Source organism: Equus quagga, chromosome 12 (assembly GCF_021613505.1).
Source record: "Equus quagga isolate Etosha38 chromosome 12, UCLA_HA_Equagga_1.0, whole genome shotgun sequence".
Lineage (NCBI taxonomy): Eukaryota > Metazoa > Chordata > Mammalia > Perissodactyla > Equidae > Equus > Equus quagga.
The window spans coordinates 64,346,043-64,357,059 of record NC_060278.1 but is presented as its reverse complement, the minus strand read 5'-3'; the positions used below and the strand labels follow the sequence as shown (position 1 = coordinate 64,357,059).

General features: G+C 44.4%; 1 protein-coding gene across 1 annotated transcript; it reads left to right on the top strand.

Moving 5' to 3' along the window:
- The first annotated feature begins 671 nt into the window (after positions 1 to 671).
- On the top strand, positions 672 to 10,760 carry LOC124248482 (cystatin-13-like). The gene is made up of 3 exons (XM_046678517.1): positions 672 to 899; positions 4,997 to 5,110; positions 10,677 to 10,760. The coding sequence occupies exons 1-3, from the start codon at positions 672 to 674 to the stop codon at positions 10,758 to 10,760; spliced, it is 426 nt and encodes a 141-aa protein (XP_046534473.1).
- Positions 10,761 to 11,017: the final 257 nt, after the last annotated feature.

Genomic DNA, 11,017 nt, shown 5'->3' with positions numbered 1-11,017 from the left:
GCCGCATGGGAAGCCCTGATTACAGGGCCTGGCAAGACTCAATGATGCTCAATAAACAGATCCCAGGGCAGTTACTGAGTCTGACTAGAAAGAGGGGAGATGCAGGGCACAGTGTCGAGGCCAGTACAAAGCTTAGCTGAGGATTTCACATCGGAAAGGAAACAAACAAGGTGAGCATTGAGACCTGCACTCTCCCTGTGGCAGCGTGTCTGCTGTCTGTGCCTGTCTCTGTACACGGACCTGCTACAATAGACGAGTCTATTGGACAAGGGTACCACAAGGCCTTCACGGGGTGTACAGGGAGCTCGTGGACAAAGAGATAGGGGTCGCCTGGCAGGGAAGAAATGGGTGTGTGTGTGTGCATGTGTGTGCATGCGTGTGCACCTCCTGCTTGTGAGTGCACTGAGGTACACATTCTTTCAGAAAAGAAACAGCCAGGATGGGAAGTAGACTGAATTGTGACTGCAGATTTCTTGTGTGGCTTCTTTTTGGGGAAGGAGAGAAAGAAGCCCATAAAAGATGATGTTAACAGAAGGTCTCTCCTTTTCACCCGCAGCAGCAGTGCCAGGAGGACTGGGGCGCAGAGGCAGAGAGGCAAGCCCAGCCCACACTACCCCGCAGCCCTGGAAGGACAGAAGGGACTCTGCCTGTGTCCACTTGGCTGAGGCGCCATGGCCAGGCTCTGCCTGAGCTTGCTGCTCCTGGTGGCCGTTGTGGCCCTTGTGTCCAGAGGCGTCCACACCTGGGGCTCGCCAAAGGTGGTGCGAGAATTCCAAGACATCCCAGAATCCTACGTGTACGTGCAGCAGGCGCTGTGGTTCGCCATGAAAAAGTACAACCAGGCCAGCAGAGACAAGTACAGCTACAAGGTGGTGAAGGTTCTCAAATCCCAGGAGCAGGTCCGTGAGCGCTCGCTCTTTGCTCGTTCTCCCCATGTGTGTGGTCGTGGTGGGCCCATTGTCCATGGACGGCTGCTGAGATGGGGCAGCGGGAGACAGCTGAGAATGCCTTTAGCCGAAATGTATTAATTTTATTTTAAAGGTTTTTGCAGAAAAATTAGTTATACTTCATCCTTTATTATCTGGGATGAAATATAACATATCCATTAAAATAACTTAAAATTGGTTATAGTCACATCAGAAAGCATAGGTGAGAGCCCAGAAGGGGTCAAGCTTGAAGGGGCCAAGTTTAGGACAATTTTGAGTTGATATCATCAAAATGAGTCATGACAGGGATGGATTATAACACACAAACAAGCAAAGAACCAGCCAGTCGAGCTTCACTGAGAAAACGAACAAGGGAGAAGGGAAGGCTCTCCCTATTCCTCCTATGGACGTAAAAGAACGTGTAACTAGAAAGTCACCTTTTCAACCCCATGGTAAAAACTAATTCAGGTACAGATCATCGATGAATCCTACCACCACTGGGTGAGAGAGTGTTGGCAAACAAATTGCTCAGGACTTACTTATTAATTAATTACAATGGGGAAAAATACCCTTAAAATCAAGAAATCTGGTGAAGGCCTTGTTCACCAAATGCATGTTAAAATAAATTGGTAATAATTTGTTGTCAATAATTGTGAATGTTGTCAATAAACTGACATCATCTGTTGCTCATGTGATGCCGCTGAAAGGACACATCATCGCCTGGGTATGGTATTCTTGCCTAAAATGCTTACCCTGAAGGTAATCATGAGGAACAATTAGACAGATCCTTAACATGGGGCATTTTATAAGACCACTTAAAAATGTCAATGTCAGGAAAGATATGAAAAAAGCAGGAAAACTGTTCTCAACTAAAGGAGACAAGAAACATGACAATAAATGTCGTGTCGTCCTGTATTATCTCTTAGATTTAGAGAAAATGATAAAGGAAGTTATTAGGGCAGTTGGAGGGGTTAGAAGGCCAGCAGCATATTTCCTGAGGAAGCTGATGGTCCTGCGGCTGTGTGGGAGCCCGACAAAAGAAGCAGCAGGTGCGTCGAGCACCAGGGGTCAGGCGATCTGGCTGGAGTCTGAGGAAGGAAAGGGAGGGTGGCAGAAGGGGAGCCAGGGCTTCCCTGGACCCAGTTTGTGGTGACATTGGCCCGACACAAGAGCAGGGACACGTCTTCCGCTCCTCTTCCTCCTTCATTAGCTCCGTCTCCTTCCGCCATCTTCCCCTTAACCTTTACAGTCCGTCCCTCCAGGTCACGAGCCAAGCTGCCCTAGTTTCCTGCTGTCTTATGTGGTCAGGAGAGAAGGTTTAATCGGTGGCTTTATCCTGCGTGAGGCTGGGACACCTGGCTCCTCAGCCATCTTCCACACGCTGGGACATGGGCTCCCTTTCGCTCTTTTGTGTGGTCCTGGTTATGCTGTTTGTGTTTCTTGGGCCGGGACACCTCATGAATATTGATGGCCTTGGCATCCATTTGTGTTTAGTACCTGTCCTTAGTGAAGTCTGCACCTTTCCAGAACTATTCTGCTGTCTTGGACTTCTCTCGCTTTCCCACTTACACAAATGGAAGTAGATGGTTCTGTTCATAGGTAGATATTTAATAATAAAACAAACCAAATACTCATGTTATCTTAAAAATTATATACCATTTTCTATTATGTGCTGTTTTTTTTCATGAATGTGCATGTTATTTCTCAGTTCACTGTAAGCTCTTGAATGTGGCTAAGAATTCAAAAAAGTCAGATAGAAACTCATTCAAAAGAGGCTAGAACAGAGGTAATTAAAATTCCCTGGCACGTCAGCTACGTACCCCTGGAAAATATATTGAAGAAAGAGGCAAGAAAAAATGCACCCTCCCAAACAAAAATAACTGAAGACAAAGCAAAAGCAAAAAGAAAAATGCTGGATGACAATTTGGATTAAATTTAACAACATAGACACAGTCCTGTATAAAGAAAATGCTATGTCTTATTAGATGATTTCAGTTAAAAGTGTAAAGATCTGTTTCAGTTCGCCAATTACAGCCTGAGGCCAAATCTGGCCTGCTGCCTATTTTTGTGTGCCCCCTGAACTAAGAGTGGTTATAAGAAATGAAAAGAATAGTTTGTGACATTTGAAAAGGACATAAAATTCAAATTTCAGTATCTGTAAATAGAACACTGCCACGTACTTTGTTGAGTATGGTCTGGGGCTGCTTTTGCACTGCAATGACAAGATGACATGCTCGGCAAAGCCTAAAATCTTCACTCTCCGGCCTTTCAAGGAAGAGTTTGCAGCCACCTGCGGTAGCTCACAGTGGACTGAAGTTCTGCTGCAGATTTCGCGCAGCGTGGATGCTGGTAAAAACGAGCACTGGCAGTAGGCTGGGGCCACAGCTGACAATTATACAAAGTTTACTTTGTGCCAGATTCAGTTGTTTTTCATATGCTCACCAATTCAGGTCTCACAACTCGTTAAGTAGGAACCACTTTCTTCCACTTTACAGAGGAGGAAATAGGCACAGAGAGGTGTAGTAACTTAGTTCACACAGCTACTAAGTAGAAGCACCAAGATTTAAACCTGGGCCACCTGCTCTGAGTCGGCACATGTGGCTCCCTCTTTATGATGCCAGTGGAGTGGAGGCGGGACAGTGCAGCCAAAGGGGAGGGAGAGGGTGTCACAGAAGGTGAGGAGAGTCCGGGGGGGCCTGTCTGTGAAAGGGGGGAGGGGCTGCCTCAGCAGCCAGGACCCCCATATGCCTCCCCTTCCTGGGCAATCTGGGGTCAGGTTGGAGCGGGCAGTCAGGTGACGGCTGTTGAATCTGATTTAGAGGAGTCTGTTTGTATGGTGATTATAACTCGGAGAACTATTACTCAGGTAGGAAGCTGCGGTTCTCAGCCGGCGTGGGTTTCCTCGCCAGGGGACTTTTGGCAATACCTGGAGGCATTTTGGGTCATCACAACTGAAGGGGCTGCTCCTGACATCTAGGGGCAGAGGGCAGGGATGCTGCTAAGCCTGCTACAGCTCACAGGACGGCCTCCACCACTAAGAACTATCCAGCCCGTGTCAACGGTGCCGAGGTTGAGAAACCTGATATCCAGTTGTAAAGTACTAGGAGTATGTTTGGAAGTTGCTGAGTTAAAAAAATGAAAGTGAACACTCATTTTCTTGCATTTCCAACCTGACTCACCCTGAAGGCGCCACCAAAAGTGGTTTGCTCTGTCCTTCCCGACATTTTCTATACACTTACATGCATAGCTGAAAATTTTAAAAGTGCATTTTATATTCACGAAATCATACTTAGATCTCTGCCTACCACACCCATTTTGTTCAATGCCCAGGCAACTTTTCTAGAATTTCCAAAATTTTTCTATGTTTTCTGAATATCACTTATTCTCCTGGGGTCAGTTATTGTGTTTAACTTGGTCATTCCCTGTGATATGTTTTTTCCCCCTAATTCTTGTAAACCTTGTTTTCTTGTTGTTCACTTTTCAATGATAAAAGTCTGCCTTTGCCATCATGCATCTCCTTCTCCCCACCAGGCCCTCTTCGAATAAAGGGCTGACGGTGGGCTGTGCACGGGAGGGGAGGATGCCTGGAAATGAAGGATTTTGGAGAGTGTTTCACGTGGAATGAGGTGTGGTTTACTAAACCCGGCAAAGCACGGGGGCTTGAGAGAAGCCACACCCTCTAGGCCACTTTCAGCTCTGGGATGTCCCCTTCCCTCAATATCTATTCACCAGCTATGAAGATACTGCAGCATCTGCTGTTTATCCCCCAAGCTCCAAAAATCAGAGCATTAGCTTTCCCAGGAAAACATTTTTGGGGAATAGTTTTCTCACTTTATCTCGAGGACATTTGCCATTAATTTAAAATTAAGTACCAGGATGAGAGAGACACAGAGAAACAGAGACAGAAAGATATCAAGGTAAACCCCCAAACCCAAAAACTTCTGGCAAGGAAACTATGGGGGAGAGGCTCATTGACCCTCAGCAGGCAATAGCATGTTTATTGATCAGAGATGACAATTGATACCGTGTATCCTTTTATGACATCTCATTTTTAAATCGCTCATTGACAGGTCACAGATAGTTTGGACTACTTTCTTGAAGTCAAAATTGCCCGAACAATGTGCAAGAAAATTGCAGGAGAAAGTGAAAACTGCTTATTGCAACAGGATCCCAAAATGCAAAAGGTATGTGGCTGATCTGAGAAGTGGTGGCCTGGTTGGGTTTGTGCCTGACAGAGAAAGCTGTTGGGACCAGCCCTGCTCCGATTCTTGTTTCCTTTGTAAACCATATTCTAATCATACTCAGGACTGAAGATGGCCAGGCTCCCGACCTAGAGCACTGTTTTTATTATCTATTGCTGATACCACCTTCCCCCTACCCCTACCAACACACACGTGTGCTTGCACACACACACATATGCACGCACACACACTTAGTGGCTTAAAGCAGCACTGTTTATTATTTCTAATATTATTTCTCACTATTCTGCAGTCTGGGCTGGGTTCTGCCAGACAACTATTCTGCCCTCTGTGGTGTGTGCTGGGGCAGGAATATTCCAGGTGGCTGCTCTATTCAAATGTTTGGTGTCTCAGCTGGGATGGCTGACACAGTTGGGGGAATTGGCTGGGCATCTTTCTCACTCTGCTCAGGTACTTTCCACGGGGCAAACGTGGAGAGTGACCAGTCTTCCTGGTTGGTCCAGGACTAAGAGCTTTCCTGGAATGGGAGACTTTCCGTGCTAAAACCAGTGAAATCCTGGGAAAACTGGGATGAAATAGTCGTCCTGCACTTGGGCTTCCTTACAGCATTGTGGTCCCGAGGGAGTAGCCCTTCTAAGCAGAAGCTACCTCCAGTTTTCCTTAGGCCTTGGCTTGGAAGTCAGAGAACATCCCTTTTGCTCCATTGTTTTGGTCAAAGCAGGCCACAAGGCCCAGTTTCAAGGGGAAGCCAGAGGTTCTCCTCTCCACGGGCAGAGCATCATGCACGTACTGGCAGGAAAGGAACTAGGGGCAGCCATCTTGGTGGACTGCTTACACTGGGCCCAATCTGCTGGAGCTGCTTGCCCAGTAGGGAGTATGGCATGACAGACTCTGCAGGCTTGTGATTGCTTTGCAGCCAGAAAAGCCCCACGAAACTTTTCTTGGCTGGTTCCACAAGTCCAGCTGCTGTATGGAAGGCCTGGGAGGCTTTGGGACAGTTCCAAGACTCCTAGCCCAATGGCCCCATATGCCCATTACAGTCTCACATGTTAAATTTTCTGCTTTTTCATGTCACCACTGAGGAACAGTTCCAGCTGGGTCTGGGTGTAGCCAGGCCTCATGCCTGGATGGGCACTATCATGAAAGGGTCAGATCATTTCTCAGCCGTAATGGGAAATTTTCCTTATTCTCATCATATTGGATTAACAAGAACATTTGGATTTAAATTTAATCTTCTTAAGTGTACATAAATATTTTCTAAAAATATATTCTCATAAAAATATAAGCGATAAGGGTCTCATAATTCTATCTCCTCCCTAGGAGTTTGGGATCATTTGTGTGAATATATCCAAGATAATTTTACTATAAATTCATAAAAATAACCTTTCTTCTCTTTCATTTTAACAACTGCTGATGTATATATGTATTTTTTCACCTTTTCAAATTTTCTTGGTGATATTTTCATAGACATTATTTCCAATTTTTATTTTTCATAAACAAAGTTGTGTGTATATATATATCTTGTGTATTTTTTTGCCTATTTAGTATATTCCTAAAGCTGGCACAAGACATGGCTAGGCATAAATAATGACAGATTAGTGGTTGCTGAAAATTGCCCAGACACACTCAAATAAAAATTATCTACGGGGGCTGGCCCCGTGGCCAAGTGGTTAAGTTTGTGCACTCCGCTGCGGCGGCCCAGGGTTTTTCTGGTTCGGATCCTGGGCGCGGACATGACACCACTCTTCAGGCCATGCTGAGGTGGCGTCCCACATGCCACAACTAGAAGGACCCACAACTAAAATATACAACTATGTACTGGGGGGATTTGGGGAGAAAGAGCAGAAAGAAAAAAAAAAAAGAAGATTGGCAACAGTTGTTAGCTCAGCTGCCAATCTTTAAAAAAAAAAATCATCTTCATATTCTTATGCATAGTAGGCACCACAGCAGGATGCCAAAATGCAAGTAGATGGCTATATCTAGAGAATGGACTCTTGTCGTAAACTATCAGAAATCATTTTCAATTACATAAGATTTCAAAAATTCAGGTAGGCACTAAGAATGATGTATCAAATACTCATGCACCTGCCACATAGATTTTATAATAGTTATCATTTTATCACATTAATTTTAATTATTTATTTTAACAGGTAAAATGTTACACGTTCATTTCACTTCCCCCTCAAAGATACCCACTCTCCTAAAATTAATGAGTAGTGTTACTACCCATTTTTTAAAACTTTTATCTATATATGCAAAGTTTTGAGTATTTTTCAAAATTTACACAAATTTTGGAACTTTGTGTTTTGTATTTAACAATATTTTTTGAGATTTATTCATATTGGTAAAATCTTCTATTATTTATTTATCCCAAATTATTTCTTGGGCCAGTTGATGTATATAGAAATGGGCTAAACTTTTTTTTTTACTGTATATTAAGCTTTTATGTATTTCATCATATTTAACCATTTCCCTGTTTTGGACAATCATGGTTGTTTTAAATTTTTAACAACAATGCTCCAGTGAAAGTCCTGACACATGCTGACTGACCAGGGGCAGGAATCTCCCCAGGGATGATGTTGGGAGCTGCAGTATTGGGAGCATGTGCAACTTCAATTTTAGTGTGTGTCGTAGGCCATATGTGATGCGCAACTCAACTGTGCTCTCCAAAGTGGTTGAAGCAGCATACCTTTCATCAGTGCCGTGTGCCATTGTTCATTTCCCCCCAACCTTTCCAGCACTTGTGGTTATGAGTCTTAAATTTTTCTAGTCTGATGTATGTGAAATGTTACCTCCTCATTATTTCACTTTTCATCTCCATTTGTAGTAAGGTTGAGCTGTTTTAATGTTACTAGTGGTCACTCAGGTTTTCACTTCTAGGACTTGCTTTTTAATGTCCTTTTCTCAGGAGCAATCAGAGGGACCCTGTCAGGTTCCTCAGGTGGAGGAATACAGCCAACCGACTATAACCCCCTTACCCGCTCTCTTCTCCCAACCTCCCACTTTCCTGCCTCTATCTCCCTTTGGCCAAACCCAACTAGAAGCCAGAGGGTGCTTACTGATGCAGTCTATAAAGATCAGAGGGCAAAGGTGCCCATTGTCACAGTACATAGAGGTCAGAGGGTGAGGATGCCCACTGGCACAGCCCATAGAAGTCAGAGGGCAAGAGTGGCCATTGCCAAAACCCATAGAGTTCAGAGGCTACTGACACCCATTGGCACAGCCCATAGAGGTCATTGGTCTTCCAAGATGTACTGGGTAAAGATAAGAGGAGTGGAGACCTGGAGGGACAAATGGAGAAAACCCAGGAAAGGGGCAGGGGTGGAGACAGCAAGATCAGTTTGAGTCTATGAGGAGACTATTGGAATAGCTCAGATGAGAGATAATGTTGGTTAGGATGGTAGAGGTGCTCAGTCCTGGAAGTCTGTGAAAGGTTTGGTCAGAATTTGCTGATGGATTGGCCATGGAGTGTGAGAGGAAAGTTAAGGATGACTTTAAGGTTTCTGGAGTTCCGAAGCAGTTGGCTTTCTTGGTTTCCTCTTATGCTTTCATCCTCTATATGGAGTACTTGGCATTCTATAGACTTCCATTACCTTGTTTGCATTGACTTATCACGTGAGGTTCCTCCCTGTCTTTGCCCTTGCGTGGGGTCCTTCCCTGTTTCATAGAGCTCCCACAGACTTGATCTTCTCTCTTTTCTTTAGCTATTTATTGAGATTTAGAAAGAAAAAAGGGTAAATGTCTGAGCTCCTTGGAAAATAAATTCTAAAACTTGGTGTTATTTTAAAAAGCTATTGGCCTGATTCATTTAATGTAGAAAATTTGGAAATATTCAAAAGTATTAAGTAGCTTAAATCCATTATAAATACCCTTATGTAAAGTTTACCACTGTCAATATATTGTTATATATCCTAGTTTTTTCTGTATTTTATATTATTTGTATTTTTATGTAGTTGGGATCATATGGCGCACTGTTCCATAATCTATATTTTCATTTAATAATAACCACTAAGGATTTCTGAAATAGTACAGTTATTTGGGAGTGTCATATAATGAAACTATTGGATTTCATTTAATGGTGTTTCCACATTTTATTTAGCCAATCCCCAAGAATTAAGGTTTTTCTAATTTTTGCCTATTATAAGCAATGTTTTAATGAATATTCTCTATTCTATTTGTGTGCATATCTGATTTTTTTTTTTTTTAAAGATTGGCACCTGGGCTAACAACTGTTGCCAATCTTTTTTTTTTTTCTGCTTTATCTCCCCAAACCCCGCCCTGTACACAGTTGTATATCTTAGTTGCAGGTCCTTCTAGTTGTGGGATGTGGGACACCGCCTCAACGTGGCCTGACGAGCGGTGCCATGTCCGCGCCCAGGATCCGAACCCTGGGCCCCCGCAGCGGAGTGTGCAAACTTAACCACTCGGCCACAGAGCCGGCCCCTGTATATCTGATTTTTGTTTCCTTGTAGGCAAAGTTCCCAGAAGTTGAATTACTTGTTCAATATTTTTTCGTCTCTTAAAGATTTTTAATACACATTGCTAAAATGTCCTCTAGGATTGACCTTGATAATTGGATTTTCCATTCCTCTGTTTGTTGATTGGTTCCTGTCTGCATTGGCTGATCTAGAAGTTAAGCAATCAGCTAACTCTCTGATAAGCCTACTCTCTCTTCTCCCCACCACTGCCATGAACCAGCTCACCCCATCCTGAACTCACCTCCAACCTGGACGCCCTTCTGGCCTGGACGTCCTTCCAGCCTGGCCTCAGTCCTTCAGTGGCCTGTCTGGGTGGTGGGTAGCTTGATCCTATTTTCTCCCTCAATCTGATCCCTCAGTCTTTGTTTCTTATGCAACTTCAGTTCTATTTGATGCTGCCATTCACATTTCCATTGATGTAATGGAAGTATTCCTACTTTAGACTTTTATTCTGACTGAGTGAAGATTTTAGGAGAGAAAGGAGGGACACTGTGAACTCCCCCCAGACTGTCACCCTGAAGTCCTGCTCATTCTGTAGGCCCTGGGAAGAGTCTTCTCTCAGCTCCCCAGCTACAAGCTTTTCTTCGTAGTCTTTGGCCAGACTTTGACCCCCCTCCCCAAGCCGTGAGGACCCTGAACTATTCTTGTTGTGTTGCCTCCCCTGGGAAGGACCCGCTGGGCCCTCCATGCAGCTTGGGATCTCTGTGGGCTGCAGGGAAGTCGGCACGGCTGAATGAGGGCCAGAGCTGGAGAGGAGGATTTCTGGATGATGACCAGTTCCTGGGCTCTGGCCCTTGCTCTCTTGGAGTGAAAGGAGCTGTGTCCATGATGGCTTCCGATCACAGGGAGGTGAACTGACAGGGGTCCATCCTGGTGAGCGAGGCTGGCTCCTCCACCATCGGGTCCCAGGTCAGCAGCTCCAGAGACTGCGGGGGCATGGCTGGCTCAGACCACCTTTCAGCCTGCCTGAAGCCAAATCCCAGCACCTGGAAATAGGAACTTCTGTTTTGTTGATTTTTGTTTTTCATTTTTCTTTCTTTCAAGCTGATTATTATTATTTTTGTCTCTTTTAGATGTTTCTTTGCACCTTTATTGTTGCATCAAAACCCTGGAAATTTGAACTCAATATGCTGAAGAAACATTGCAAAGATGTCTAATTATCTTCTAGCACATTCCGCCACTCACACTTCCACTTTAAAAAAGAAGCAAAGACACTTGCAAAACATTTAAATGACACAGCTGACCCATTGACCTCATTTTGTGGCCGTTTGCTTTTTTACGTGTTCTTCAGGGGCTGGTGCTGAGAATGTGATGCCTTTGTGCAGTGCTGGGCAGCCCTTCCAGCTACTACAGGGGCCATCTGCTCCCAGCAAATGGAAAAGAGTGTGAGCCTGTTTTCATATCTCATCAAACT